At 37.7% G+C, this 15827-nt stretch overlaps 3 protein-coding genes across 3 annotated transcripts; 1 reads left to right on the top strand and 2 right to left on the bottom strand.

The window, feature by feature from the left end:
• Positions 1 to 412: 412 nt before the first annotated feature.
• Positions 413 to 4518, bottom strand: LOC140772691 (probable serine/threonine-protein kinase PBL17). Its single transcript, XM_073114880.1, has 6 exons — positions 4323 to 4518; positions 3385 to 3716; positions 2119 to 2254; positions 1626 to 1762; positions 1372 to 1495; positions 413 to 1120 (listed from the first exon to the last, which is right to left on the bottom strand). Exons 1-6 carry the CDS (start codon positions 4369 to 4371, stop codon positions 516 to 518), a joined length of 1383 nt encoding a protein of 460 aa, XP_072970981.1. The 5' UTR covers positions 4372 to 4518; the 3' UTR covers positions 413 to 515.
• A 2641-nt stretch (positions 4519 to 7159) lies between these two features.
• Positions 7160 to 12602, top strand: LOC140772692 (serine/threonine-protein kinase STY13). The gene is made up of 3 exons (XM_073114881.1): positions 7160 to 7367; positions 7723 to 8727; positions 12007 to 12602. Exons 2-3 carry the CDS (start codon positions 7826 to 7828, stop codon positions 12344 to 12346), a joined length of 1242 nt encoding a protein of 413 aa, XP_072970982.1. The 5' UTR covers positions 7160 to 7367; positions 7723 to 7825; the 3' UTR covers positions 12347 to 12602.
• A 409-nt stretch (positions 12603 to 13011) lies between these two features.
• LOC140772530 (glucan endo-1,3-beta-glucosidase 6-like) lies at positions 13012 to 15433 on the bottom strand. The gene is made up of 2 exons (XM_073114646.1): positions 14624 to 15433; positions 13012 to 14278 (listed from the first exon to the last, which is right to left on the bottom strand). The coding sequence occupies exons 1-2, from the start codon at positions 14956 to 14958 to the stop codon at positions 13180 to 13182; spliced, it is 1434 nt and encodes a 477-aa protein (XP_072970747.1). The 5' UTR covers positions 14959 to 15433; the 3' UTR covers positions 13012 to 13179.
• Positions 15434 to 15827: the final 394 nt, after the last annotated feature.

Raw genomic sequence — 15827 nt, 5'->3', positions numbered from 1 at the left:
TAACATTAATGTCTTTAAATATGATTATTAAAATTACGCATAAAATATGTTTTTTAAAGTTAAATATAAAAATAAAGGCAAAAAGGTGACCTTAATGACAATAGTTTTTGTTTCATTTTTTGTTACAAATTGCACATGGACAGCTTTAAAATATAAAGTAGATGGTCCTTACACACAGCAAGAGAATAGATAGTATAAGTAGGAAATAACAAGTAGATATGATGGAGTTTGAACTCATGATCAAAGTTCATCTTTAATACTGTGCTAGATGATTGTCTAAATCAAAAGGCTAAGCTAGTAATAGTTTATTTTGCGTCGCAATGTAAAGATCTATTCACGACTGCATATCCTAATCGCGTGCTTGAAATTATACAGAATCTTATCATAAACCAGAATAAGAATGTAGACACAATGACATCAAAAACTTCGCACTTAAAAGCCATCCAATATGACTGGAAAGGAGTAGCAACATGGAAGAAAAGCAAAAAAAAGAACGAATAAATAAAAGTTTGATGTTACACATATTTGATCTCATGGGCAGAAGCATTTGCATATCTACTACGAGTTGGCAATGGTGATTCTATATTGGTCACTTGAACATCAGAATCTGGTGAAGGAATGCAGAGATTAAAATCCACAGGTGGTTCACTTTTGCTTCTGCCATTTCCATACCTAGTTCTTTTGCTATGCACCTTTCTCATGTTTTCGCCATCATTAGCAATCGAATGCTTTTTCTCTATGTTGTCATCTCCAATTTCCTTCGGAACTTCGAAGAGAGTGATGACATTCCCACAGCTCTGGAACAGTATTTCAGGCAGGGTCTGTAAGCTCTGAAGTGTCTCAACAACCTGGCTCATGGTTGGCCTCCCTCTAGGGCTATAACTAAGGCACTTGTAAGCTAAGGCAGCAACCTCTGTCACAACTTTGGTAGAGTATTGTCCTTCCATTCTCATGTCTATAATCTTTAGCAACTTCCTTTGATGGATTAGGAGTGGCCTGGCCCACTCGACCAGGTTGCGTTCACGACTAGGCCGGCTTGTGTCCATTGCCCGTCTTCCGGTGAGCATCTCAAGGAGCACGACTCCATATCCATAAACATCGCTCCTGGCAGTTAAATGGCCTGTAGGAAATCAAAGTAACAGGTTTAACCTGGTGAGGTACTTGTGGAAATTGCAGATTTCTGCAAAGAGCTCATTACCAAATCAACATAGAAGAAAGCATGGAACAATCTGAGAAATAAAGGATGTTATGCACTATTTCTAAGCAACTTTGGATAGATCTAACAATATTTGGTTCTAAAAGCCAATATATATCATGCATTGGTATAAGTAACACAAGTACACAGCAAACTGATCTTTTTAGCAAACTGACCAGTCATCACATATTCCGGTGCAGCATATCCATAGGTTCCCATGACCCGAGTAGAAACATGGGTTTGGCCCTCCATAGGTCCATTCTTAGCAAGGCCGAAGTCTGAAAGCTTAGCATTGTACTCCTGTATGGTGAGGATAAACAGTGAACTGGAGTGAAAAGAAAAGGAAAAGGATGCACCAAATTGGGCAGATATTTTGGGTCAACTAAAGTTGTGACGTATAATAGATAACACTGTAGGTAGGAATACAAACCGCATCTAGCAATATATTCGATGTTTTAAAGTCCCGGTAAATAATGGATCTTTCAACTGCGTGAAGAAACGCAAGCCCTTTTGCAGCACCAATGGCAATCTTCATACGAGTAGACCAAGGCATTGTAAGACAAACCCCTGTTAACATACTAATAATGAGTTACAAGCAGTGTTAAAACTTCTATTTAACTATATCTCTTCAGGAATTGTACATGACTTAAGATGAAATTATCCCATAACAGTATTTTGGAAAGGACCGATGGCAACTTCTTTAAAAAAGGGTAAACAAGAATGATTAAGTTTCTTGGCAACTTTCCATTCTCTTACAAATTCATAGTAATTACTGTCTCTTAGCTATCAGTGGCAGTAATTCATCATAACAGTGACAGTTTTCTTTCAATAAATTCAAACTATTTTTCTGGATTATGGTAGTAGACTAGTAATTTTGTATTTATATCACAAAACATGGTAGAGTGACATGAACTGGAGCATACTTCGGAAAAGGTGCTTTTCGAGGCTTCCACAGGCCATGTACTCATAAACTAGCAGTCTGTGTGCACCTTCACAACAATAACCAATGAGTTTGACAAGATTTGGATGACTTAACTGCCCAAGATAGTTGACTTCCGCCTGAAAGAAGAGAAACAAGAAGGGGGAAATAATTACTGAGGTGCTTCTTTAGAAACTGTCGAGCATATAGCAATCTTTTACAACTTCATAGATATAAAAAGCAGTAGAAGATGTATTGCACCAATCGTCATGTTTCTTGAATATGTAGATTCTACTACTCACTGTCATGAAATTCAGAAAATATTCTCTCTCAATGTGAAATTATTTTATACCAACAATAAAGGGCTTTTGGGGTGATTCAGAGATGGAGATCTTCCTGAATACCAAGAAAAACTAATGGGAAGAATAATACCCTAGTACATCATGCAAAGCCATCATGTTTCACAGATTTGAAAAACCAATAAGAATTTAAAATATTACAAGACTAGGATCTATAACATGTACTTGAAGTATGCCTCAAACACAAATTTCAAGTACTTGAAGAGTTCAATGAGGTTAGAATTTAAAATTGCATTATTTTCTGCTCAACAATTTAGAACATCAAATGACAAGTCACTGTAAATTCTGTGAATAGTACATCTAGTAATGCCACAACTTTTCACAATGCCATGACAAAAACAAGCTATTTAATAATTAATAGAATCACAATAGGCAGAGTAAAGAAGTAGAAAACAGTGAATCCTCAAAAAAGTGCTCCACCATATCACTTTAATAGTGCTCTTGTATGATGCTGCTTCTTGTATAAAGGCTGAGTTTAAGATGATGCTTTTACTTCTATTTTCTGATGAGTGCGTTAAGCTGCAACTCCCAGATATTTCAACTTTCAACAATGACAGAGCAAGGACAACTAGGCAAATTAAGTAATCATATTACTAAAATAAGTTAACATTCTCGATATATTTTCTGCATAAACCAAGGTTGATTTCAATATATAAGAGTTGCTAACTTCCTCATTGGTGAGACTTATGAGCTATTACATGAAAAGAGAAACTTAAACAATTCTTTAAGTTACACATGGAAAATCTTGCCTTACTAGAGGAATATGACCACATTGTGTAAAAGATACCGGGTAAATTCTATGTGCCATATATTATATGGTGACATAGAAGAAGTTCAACATTGCTAAATAAAAGAGCAGATGTAATATAGGTTCAATCTAAGAAAAGAGTCCAAAGAAAAAAAAAATTTACCAGCCATTCTTTGTCCCCCTGAATGCCATCTTGATTTAGCTCTTTCACGGCAACTTGGGTGGAGATGAAACCTGGTCTAATATTCTCATCAATAAAACCTTCATAGACAACTCCAAATCCACCCTTTCCAAGAATTTGATCTGGCCGAAAGTTCTTGGTGGCTGCTCTTAATTCAGTATATGTGAAAATGTTGACATTTCCATAGCCGGCTGTTTGCCGCAAATCTTCTACATCCTTCAGCGGGGCCAAGACGCTGACCACAGATCTAGAACCAGATTTAGCCTTCTTCAGTGAGGAAGGACATGGTGGAGCATCAGCTTTCCTTGTTTCAACTGTAAGAATTTCACAAAGAAATCAGGATGGCATACTAGTTACTTCAGATTTACTATCTCTTACAAGGCCATGAAGTATCCAAAGAAAGACTTGATAACTCACACAACGGAAAGAGGTCATGTTGCAAGTTGTTTGAGTGAACGTGTTTAATTATTCAATTTCAAAACTTTTAGCAAATGTGGTTATCTGAATAAAACCTTTAATTCAGATAACCTACGGCACGAAATGGATTATGTAGATTTAAATAAGGAATACTACAGCAATTGCACATAATACGTCTTAATAAAGTTGCATCTAAACTATTGGGAACAATCATCCAAAGCACATTATCTCAAGTTCAAGAAAAATCCATGGATCAACCGCTTGGAGGTCAAATTCCCATTAAATTGCATTACATTCCATTTTGAGGTCGAAAAAATTTTCTCAACAAAGCCCCATGTCATCCTAACACTCAAAGTAGGATCTTCAAGACAACCCAATTCAATCCACTCCTCAAAATCCTATTTTGAAGACAACCATCCCCTTTTACCTTTTCCATATGCTTATATAACTATAACAATCAACCACAACCTCTTAAAAGAAGAGAAGGGAGGGAAAAGGGGTACCTGATCTTCTCTGGAGTTGGAAATCCTCCAAGGACAAGCACCCACCCATAAAAGAAAGGAGACTCCTTTCGATCCCTCCGTCCCCAATCTCCAAACCAGATCTGAAGATTCTTGGATTCGAGATCTCGCTTCTCTTTCGGTGTTTCTTTTTCCCTCAGGCGCGGATTCCATTATTCCAGCCTTTCAGATGTGGGAAATTTTTTTTAAGCCTTACCAACGGGAAGAATAAATAAATAAGCAATTTATGTTAAAAATGGTTAATTATGTCAACAACCCCCTTAGCTATACCTAATTTTCAGCATATTCCTTAAGACTTTTTTAGATTATAATATTCCCCTATACGTTGGAATACCCTGAGCTTATCAATTTTAGCCTGAAAAATAAAATCAAATTATAGAAATATCTAAATAAACTCCTCAATTTTCTCGTCACCCCCTTCCTCATGTCTTGAAGGCACTTGTCTCCGCCGTTCATGCCTTCGAAAAAGGGTCGCAACGTGTCACTGTCTTTGATCGCCCTCACATTCGTCCTCACCCTCGTTGCCTCCTAGATTTGCCCTTATCGCATAAGCTTCTCCTCAAAGCTAACGGATGAATCCGTCGATAACGATGAGACAAGAGAAGGGGAGGAAGTGAATGTGGGCGGGGGGAGGCGATGTCGACTAGTGTTGGTCAATTAGTGATGTTGCCCCCTCACTACCCGTAGTCCTAGCCCACCTGTGCCAAGCTGTCGCAAATCGGGCCAATGATAGGGAGGCAATGTCGACGGTCGACAATACTAAAAGGGAGAAGTTGGTGATGTTCAAAGGGAGAAAGATGATAAAAATTTTGATAATAAGAAATTTTAAATTACTTTTTACACTCTATTATTCAAGCTTAAATTTTAGGTTTAATTAAAAAAACATTCCAACATTAATTCTTATTAACTACAGAGTCACAAGACGAAATAGTTAACTTAAAATAATCGAAACGCCTCCACAAGATACTTTCATACGACCAACTTCAAAAACAAAATTAAAAGGATAAAATAATCTCACACACGTCTAATGGGCCAAAACAAGGCTTAATTAAAATAAGATTAGACTCGTAGATGATTTCATATATTATACGATGCATTCTTAGCCCAGTTTATTCCCATTTGATTGTCAAAATATAAAATACTGAGACCATCATTCTCTGCCATCTTTTCTATTGTCTGTCGTAATTTCTTACAACCAGGAAGGATACCAATCGTTCTTTTGATAATTTACGAGCTTTTAAACTAATCATATTATGCCAATACCATTCATTAGGATCTCTTAATAGTATTGCTGGGATAAAAGAAAGGAATAAGAAATAAATTCCTCTTACTTCAGGAACAATATAACAATATACAGAATAAGGAGGGTTTTTTTTAAAAAAAATTCGCTTTTGAAATGCGAAATATGATTATTACACTTTATTCTTACTTTTTTTAATTAAATATAATAAAATTAAAGTGTAGCATCATTATATCCCACGGTATTTCCCAACGTCATTAATTCTCATTAGTTATCCATTAACTTTTTTATTACAAAATAAAACGTGAATGTTGCAATTTTAGATAGAGATCATTTTAGCCTTCTTTTAAAAAGAAAATAGCAAGGTTAAATGGTTATTTAATATTTTTTATTAATATTAGTATAGTTATTCTAATTTTTTATAAGAAAGCTTACCACCACGATATAAATTATTCTAATATAAAATTAGAAAAATAATAATTTGATAAATGACTAAAATATAATTTATAATAAAGGACGAGAAGAAAGAGAAGTAATAATAATTGATTAAAATGATATATTTTCAAATATAAAATAGTAATTAGTGAATATAAAAATATTAGATGGAAAAAGATAGGGGTTGAAAAAAATAACTCTCTCTAACTCTAGCTAATATATATTAAGCCACATAATCTATACTTTAATAAATTATTATTTTAAACTAAATATTAGTGAAACATTGTTCTAAGCTATTATATTTTCGAGCTAAATTACTGAGCGTTCAAACTATTAAATATTTTTTTATAATAATTATTTAAAAATGAGAGTTGATCCTACAATCTCCTTACGTGGCAAGAGGGAGTTAGCTATCAATTTTATAAACTATTGCTGGCTAAGAGAAGGAGCGGTGGTCAAGGAGATGGAAAATATGAAACCGAAGGTGGTCGGAAAACCACGGCTACTGCCGTCACAAGGGAAGACGACGTTAGTACACATTGTACGACACCCAAACAAAACGCCACTTGGAATTTGAGAACCCCGAGAGATGATTCAGACCTCTCCTGAGAGATCCACGTCTCATCTCACCCTCCGACGAAATGACCGGCATGCCCCTCCACCCAGCCCCAATTCTTTATTAAGAAAGACAAAAGAAAAGACACGGATAAATAAAATTTATGTGTAAGATAAATTATGTAATAAGATTAAATTGTGAACGTGTATGCTTATATTGATTTTTTTTTTATTAAAAAGGAAAGAAATAAATGAAGTAAATTAAATAAGTACCTGCAGTGCACTGCTGTACCTCCATCGTAAATAACAAAGCTTGCAGGGGGAAAAGGGAAACCGAGTTAGCTACGATAAACTCCAAATTAATCGCTATCAAATCGTGTCCGTCCTTGGCATCTCGCGAGAAAAAGCCACGAGAAGAACCAACCGCTTTAAACAAACCCGAGGCCTTGGACCAGTCGGTCCAAGCTCGCAAGGAAAGATAATATTAATTAATTAATATCCTGATTAAAAGCACCAACTAATTCCTTTAATTATTATAAAAAAGCCCCTCGAAGGAATTATAAGCCTCATTTAATTAATAATTACGGCAAAAGTGAGGGGGCGAAACGGGAAAGCGGACACCAACGACTTACTCTTTCTTTCTACTGGTCGTCGTCGTCTCTCTTCCAGTCTCCAAGAAAGAGATAGCGCCTACCTCCCGACTCCCACTTCGCCGCTCGTTTGCTTCGATCTCCGCCTCGGGATTCACGGTACAGCCCACGGAGGTCGTTCCGCGGGAGGATACCCGTCCGATCGAGGTCTGTATCGCCGGAATCGGTGCTTTTTTGCCCCCGATCGGCCAATTTGTATGTTTATTTGGGGCTTTGTGCCTGTTTCTATGCCTAATCACTGGTTTCCTTTGTGTTTTTAGTTTTATGATCGGTGTTTTAGCTCTCGTTCAATTTTAGCTGCCGATTGGGGGTTTTGGTTTAGAAGAAAAGGTTTGGAAGGGTTTAGGTGATTTGATAAGCTATTTGAGGAAGGATTGGTGTAGAGCTTCTTGATTTCTTGCTGTTATTTATGATTTCTGGTTCAATAGGGTGGAAATTTTTTATTTTTGGGTGTTTCAGGTGAAAATTTTCTAATTTCTTATTTGGAATGGACTGATTCCAGGTTATCGTGCTACGGGCCTGAGCTGGCAGAAGCTCGGATGATAGTGAGTGGTGAGGGAGATAAAATCAGTAGTTGTTTGGATTGTTAGGTTGGATTTGTGAAGATGGTAGAAGGTCCCAAATTTCCTGGGATTATGGGTAGTGTAGGCGGGCATGACAACGGCTACGACATGGCATATTACAGGAAGCTCGGGGAGGGCTCAAACATGTCTATCGATAGCCTTAACAGCCTTCAGACTACCAACCATGGGGGTTCCATCGCCATGTCGGTGGATAACAGCAGTGTTGGGTCGAGCGACTCACACACAGGTATCCTTAACCATCCAGGACTCAGGCCTGTTCCAGCTGCGAATTATTCTGTCGGTAATAGTGTCTTTAGACCTGGCCGGGTTTCCCATGCATTGAGTGATGATGCGTTAGCTCAGGCATTGATGGACACAAGGTACCCGACAGAGACCCTCAGAGATTATGAGGAGTGGACCATTGATTTGGGGAAACTCAACATGGGGATGCCCTTTGCTCAGGGAGCTTTCGGAAAGCTTTACAAGGGCACCTATAATGGAGAAGATGTTGCCATTAAGTTGTTGGAAAGGCCAGAAAATGACCCAGAGAGAGCACAATTAATGGAACAACAATTTGTGCAGGAAGTAATGATGCTTGCTACTTTGAAGCACCCAAATATTGTGAGGTTTATTGGTGCATGCAGAAAACCTATTGTGTGGTGCATTGTTACCGAGTATGCCAGGGGTGGCTCGGTAAGGCAGTTCTTGATGAGAAGACAGAACAGGTCTGTCCCACTGAAGCTAGCAGTCAAACAAGCATTGGACGTTGCCAGGGGAATGGCCTATGTTCATGGACTGGGGTTCATCCACAGGGATCTCAAGTCGGACAACCTTCTGATCTTTACTGACAAATCCATTAAGATTGCAGACTTTGGAGTGGCTCGCATTGAGGTGCAGACTGAGGGGATGACACCAGAGACAGGAACATACCGCTGGATGGCTCCGTAAGTTAAAATAAATTTGTAACTGTGATGCCAATGTCTTTGATGATTTTTTACTATATCCAACTTTCAATTTAAATCTCGTGCCATGATTACCTTTCAGTTTTGCAACTGCTAGTTTCCTGCTTTGTCGCATACTGCAATTTTGGCACTTTATGTTCAAAGCTCTCTGTTTCTGCATAAATTTGAATGCTGCAACTTGTGCTTTTCCTGGAAACATGACCATAGGCATATTGATGTTCAATTATATATGAATTTTTGGAATCTTATTATTCCAATATAGGTTCTGTATGTGATTTATGCCGTCATCATTATGCCTTGATGAAATATAACCTATTTCCCTTATTCTACTATTATCCTTTCTTTTGATACTCTGTTCTAGTTAATGCACCAGTTGCTTTACCTATTCCAAAAGGTGACTGTCCTTGCTGACATCTACTCACAGCCAGAAATTTGATTCATCTTCAAAGCGCGTTTTATGCATGACATCTTCTTTTTGTCTCCTTGTTATCTGATACTAAAGATCTTAGAAATATATTATTAATAAAAAGCAATTAAGCATGCAATATTGATGTTTATAATAATTTCTTTATTGCCTCATTGTGGTCATCTACAGGTGAAATTTCTTTTGTTCTATATTGGCTCAAGCCTCAAGCTGTCTGATTCATGCTAGACATGTGTACTCCTTCATGTAGAGTACAGTAGGGAGTTGGGACATACTGACAAAAGTTGATTCAGACTTTTATCTGTTATTTTGGTATTTTGGTTTGCTGCTGTTACTATTATTTTATGCTTCTGTTTACTCCAGAGATTAGTTCTATTTCTGTTCCTTTTCCCTCTTTCACTCCTTAAGGTTATGCATGTTCCTGTCTCCTGTGTGAACCATTGTCTGTGTGGTCATTTATGCTCATCTCAAAAGCAAAGTTACATTTTTGACTTGTGGATAAACGTATTAATCTGTTCTTTTGGGTTTGCAAATCCTCTGTTTATTTCAGAATGTTAACTAAATGGGCAACTGTGTCTCTGAAGGCATGTCAGTTTTCCAATTCAGTTTTTTAGCTATGCATATGCAGAAATATGTCTTCATACATTATTCTTATCAACTTTTGTTGTCCTCCCAAAAATCATTGACAAAGGACATGTAAACGAAGCCCAAACATTGAAGAGTCAAGTTGGCAGTGATTTGTGTTTTAACTTATAAGCAGTCATAACCACTACTTCATCTTTAGTTCCATCAGCCATCAACTATAATATGATTATTTCACTTGATTTTGTACAGGCCACATAGATAGGGGCTGTGAACACTCTGTATTATGTGAAGTGTAACAACTGCACATATTTCATCTTTGTTCATCAATTATTGCTGCTCTTTATCTCTCTTTGGTGAAAATGTGGACTATTATAGTAATATGTTTTCAGTATTAATTTTCCCATATATTTCTGTTTATATTTGAAGCTCATAGATGATTGATGTGTTTCACATGTGTAGTTGTGGTGGTGCAAGGAGGGCATAATATAACTTTATGGGACCTAAAGTCAGAACAACCTGTTTAGGTCTACATGAGAACCATTAGATTGTTTTTCACATTTCCCCATTGAACAGCAAAGTGGTCAAACAAATGTAGTCATTGACTTCTCCTCCTTTACATCAGAGTACAGTCGTTGGAACTTGTCAGTCCAATGTGGAAAGTAGTATAAGATATTCTTGTGGATGTCCCTCTCAAATGAACTTATTCATTTAATAGATGTAAAAGATTACTTCGGTTCATCCTTTGCTTAGCTTTGGCCATCTAATGATTGTTTTGGCTGCACAGGGAGTATATTTCGCACTCTAAACAGTTCCCAACAATGAAGATAAATATGAGTTTATAGGTAACTCATGATTCAAGGATGATCATTGTGTTTGTATCAAATGAGTAACAAAAAGAAAAATCATTTAGTGATTTTTAATCGAAAATTGACATCTATAAGAACTAACTAAAAGTATAAATATAAGTTTAAAAAGTTGGCATAATATAGTGGCAAGCTGTTGTGGTAATAAAAATCTGATTAAAACTCTTATAGGGAACAGAAGTGAATAATTAGAACAGGACTAATCAGATCTCTTAGTAGCCTAATGAAAAGAAGTAAATTGCTACTTTTTAATAAATAAGCAGACGTAAATGGACATATATGGAAAATAATAAATGTAGAGAGAGCTGGTTGTCAATCTAATATTCTTGCCCAATCAGACTCTTGCAATGACGTATTAAACCTTCTAAGCAAGACAACAAAAGCACAGATAACAAAACTGTAGAGATAGCATGCTGTCCGTTATCTGAATTTGTTCTCTCCTAACGCATGCGACAGAAATTGCAAGTAAGTTCAGATAACATGCATTGCCACATACTAAATGTAAGTTTCGGTATGCCTGTTATGAAAAGGCACATTTATATCTATATCCGTTTTTCTGATGACATGCATATAAAGGCATATAGCCACAGAATCATGCATGTGCAGGCATGAGGTTACTTTATCCTCTAATCGCCCACCTTATAAAATACAGTAATCTTCTGAGTATGACATCATATTTTTAGCCTCTAATTGCCAACTGAATTTTTGGTTGTCTCCTAACCTTGACCTAGTAGTTCTTCAGCTCTGTATATCCTTCCCTTTAGTGCATCCTACTTTGGTTTTATTTCAACATGTCTTTTTATGATTTACTTTCTTTTCTTCACTAATCTCATGTTTATTGTAGCCTATATTTCTATTCTGAAACTATCAAATTCTTTGGCTGCCAGCATTGAGATGAGATGCAGTGAGATTGTTGTTGTCATTTTTCCTCTCAGTGCAGCACCACAAAACTTTAGTTATTAGGAGCATGACAATATATACTCTCAATGTTTCAATCTTTAGCTTCGAACACTGTGTGTTATTGTTTGTTAAATAGAAGATATTAGCAGTTGGTGGAACCTTTCTTGTCTCCATTTTAAATCCGGCTTGGTGATAATATCCCTCGATCTAGTTTTGTGATAGCGAAGGTTTGGTATATGGCAAATAATGATAACTTTTCTGAAACTAGTGAAGGATGATATGAGTTTAAATAGATGACCTGAATACTTCATTGAATGAATTTACTTGCTTGTTTCCACTTTGCTTATTTTATAATAATTTTCCTGTGGTACCTAATTTCTTCTGTGCTTCGTAAATACATTCTTAATTTACTGCAACAGTTCCACTTTTCTTTATGTTATACGTATCAATTTTCTGCAAAAGTGGACTTTATGACCTTGTTGGTTGCAGAGAGATGATCCAGCACAGACCGTATAATCAGAAGGTTGATGTTTATAGCTTTGGAATTGTCCTGTGGGAGCTAATTACTGGTATGCTTCCCTTTGCAAACATGACAGCTGTTCAGGCTGCATTCGCCGTGGTAAACAAGGGTGTCCGTCCAATCATACCACATGATTGTCTACCTGCACTTGGAGTGATCATGACCCGTTGCTGGGATCCTAACCCTGACGTTCGCCCTCCCTTCACCGAGGTCGTCAGAATGCTCGAGAATGCTGAGATGGAGATTGTGAGCACTGTTCGCAAGGCACGCTTCAGGTGTTGCATTTCCCTACCAATGACCACTGACTGAGACCTCAACATGAAAAAGAAAAAGAATATTAAGAGAGAAAAAGGCAGATTCAATGTATTTATCATATTAATAGATTGACTGCTGAAGTAGAAAATTTGTTGCGCTTGTGGACATCTGTAGAGATGCCTTCACAGAATTATATCTTCTAGATTTACTCTCCTCTTTCTTGTTGGATGCTTTGTTGTACTAAAGTTGCATAGCTTATCCCATATCGTCAAACTTGTTATCTACCTAGATGGAATGTTTCTTTTGTTGATGAGAGCTACTACACATTCTGCTGCTTGTCATGTGATGCCACTCATAAGACGTGCATGATTTGTTGCCAAACTCCCTATGCCATAATTGCTCGTTTTGAAGCATTATAATTTATTCATATTTGCTTCGATAATTGATGCTGGATGCGATGGATGCTGCTGCTCCTGCTTCTCTCCCTTTTGGGGAAAGACGCAATGCTTGCTATTAGTTCCCAGATAAACAGGCAGTCATCTCGTTCCACTTCATTCACAGATATAAACTTCCATTAGTGCCCAGATTCTTTGTCAACGCAATGCGTTTCATTCGTGAATGATATACATCAGTATGCCTCTAAAAATCCTTCATCTATCCATTTTGAAGCTCTGGAAGTTTTACCCATTGTGAAATTGGAAGTCCTTATAACCTGGAAACTCCACACTTTTTTCTTATTTTCCTATTAACACCATTACTACATCACAGTTCATAAGTCACAAGTTTGCTACATGGTCAAAACATTATTGGTACAATTATAATACAACCACAAAGAATGATACCACTCCAACTGTATAAGAAAAAGAAAAAGGAAAGTACAAAATCTATCAACATGTAAATAAAACTGTAAATAGAACAAGAAATAATCCTGGCACACTCGCTGCCCTTCGTGTCGCAAAACTAGCTTCAATCATGATATTAAACCTACAAGTTGAGTTAGATGGATTGACATTAGTTACGGTTGCGAGGTGCGAAAAGTCGCAAGCCCTGTCATCCTGATCATTCTTCTGGTAATAGCTATTGAATGCATATGAGACATTCCCTCTTGCATCCAGATCGCCACAGGAAGTCTTATACCCAAGACTTGTGCAGTCTGCATTGCCACATGCATAACTCACGCTATCTCCAATCTTTGCGTCGTCGATGCTCACCGAAGGCTTGAGCACACACCACTTCTTCTCCAAATACTTGACATTCTTGGCTCCAACTAAACCTCCAGAACTCGTTGAGCTGAGATTGAGCTGGTACTTGGGTGTGCCATCATAGTAGAAGATACCCCAGTGCCTCTCAAAATTCCCTGGCTGAATGCTCTTGTCATCCTCATCGATCAAGCTGAACAGATAGGCGTCGACAGGTCCAGGCCTTAACGGCGTCCCCTGGCCCGACGAGATGTGGGTCAAGAAGCCTTGATTGAATTGCCTAGCATACTGAAGATTTGCATTAATGTCTCCATCAGTCGGCCAACCAATCTCACCAACGATGATAGAAAGATTACCATAGCCATTCTTCCGCAAGGCGGCCACCAGAGTATCATGGTTAGCATCAAAGGTGTTTGTATACGTGATCGAGCCATCCACAATAGCACTCGCCGATCCTTGGAAGAAGGCGTAGTCCAGTGGGAAGTTAGGATCTTTGTAGAGACTGATGAAGGGATATATGTTGACAGTGAATGGGCCACCGTTGTCATTGAGGAATGTGACAATAGAGAGCACGAGATCATGGATGTCTGACCGGAAATCGCCGTCAGAAGGTTTTCCGCTCGGTGATTCATAGACGCCGGCGTTAAGGGGGACGGTGACTTTAACCTGACTGCTGAGCCCAGCTTTTATTAGAGCAGCCTGGATGTTCTGGAGAGCTGGAAAAGTAGTTTGAAGGTAGCTCCCATTGTAAGTTTGTAAGAGTGGCTCATTCCCTACTGCTACATACCTATTGATTGATAGAAACAGACACAGATTTAATGTCATCAGGAGATCATACAATAGTTTATAAGTCATGTTTCTTTAGCTAAAGGATGAATAAAATTCAGCAGCAGATTTCAGAGAGAGTTTTTCAAATTACAATCAAAATGTTATGAATATAGCAAGGTAAAAATCTCATTCATATAAACACTGACTTGATTAATAGATTGTTAGTGATCTTTCCTTGTCCATACCAAAAAAAAAAGGGTTGTTACTCCTTAGAAATCCACAATAATACTAAGAAAGTAGAACCATAAACGAACATAATGCAAAGAATTTCACAGAGAGGGTGATCAGTTAGAGAGGCAGTAACCTGACATCAACTCCATCATTGACATACTTGGAGACATTCTTCGCCACCCAATTCTCCGCGGTCTTCTCGCTCGCTGCGAGGGCGGCGAGCAAATCATTCGGGATGCCGACCATCACCTGGATCCCAGACTTCTGCAAGGCATTCATGATCTCATCCTCAGCATCGAACAACTTCACCTTCTGGAACCCATTGTCCTTCAGCATCTGAACAACCGTACCAGGTGGCAAGGGGTGGCTTGCCTGAGTCCCCCAGTTTCCCCCAATCCCATTCACACACCCACACCCCACCAAACAAAGCCATGACACCACCTTGAGAAACCCAGTGAACCACCCCATCTCCACACCAATCCAACTATGGAGTACTTCTCTTAATTCTACTCCTCAATCAAACTAACTAGAGCCCCAGAACTGGGACTAATAAAGCAACCCAAAAGAGGAAAAGCACATATCATAAGTCTAAAGACAACAACAGAAGCAAAACCACAGGGGAAGCAATGAACATAAAAGTTGCAAGAAGTGAAACACAAAAGCAGAGAGAGAGAGAGAGAGAGAGAGAGAGAGAGAGAGAGAGACCAATTCAGACTTGGTGTCCTTTAGCTTGGAGACGGCCTTGTAAAGAAATGAGCATTAAGAGAAAGGTGGATTGAGAAGAGTGGAAGGGGGAAAAGGATCTTGTTCTGAAGTGGGAGGTGAGTTGAAGTATCTATCTTTAGATTAACGTTTATGCTTACAAACGTACACTAGTAGTATAAATTGTTCGTAGAATGTTTACAAAATAGTAATAGTTTAAGTTTTTAGTATCAGAATCAGAATGCGATCTTATCTAACAGTAGTGCTTGTGGGCAATGCTTTCTTCTTATCTTTATGATGAAGACTGACTTAATTATAGGAGAACGAGAGCGTGAGAATGACAACATTTTCCTCTCTCTTTTTTCCTTCTTTGGATGAAATTTATATTTATATTTGTTCTTGTTTTGTTTTGTCTAGCTGAAGTCTTTGGAGTAAAAGACTTTTTAAAGAGGCAGTTGGTCGATGTTATACGTCACTGCGGAGTTGTTACAGAGTCAGCCTGATACGTAGCTACTCTGACCACCAAAATATTATATATATATATATATATATATATATATATATATATATATATAGGGGTGTTTTTTTAACAAAACCAACCCTTCTAAATATTTATTTTACGTCTCTAATATATT

Source organism: Typha angustifolia, chromosome 12 (genome assembly GCF_048772165.1).
Source record: "Typha angustifolia cultivar Huaian chromosome 12, ASM4877216v1, whole genome shotgun sequence".
Classification (NCBI taxonomy): domain Eukaryota; kingdom Viridiplantae; phylum Streptophyta; class Magnoliopsida; order Poales; family Typhaceae; genus Typha; species Typha angustifolia.
This window is presented reverse-complemented; position numbering and strand designations above follow the sequence as displayed.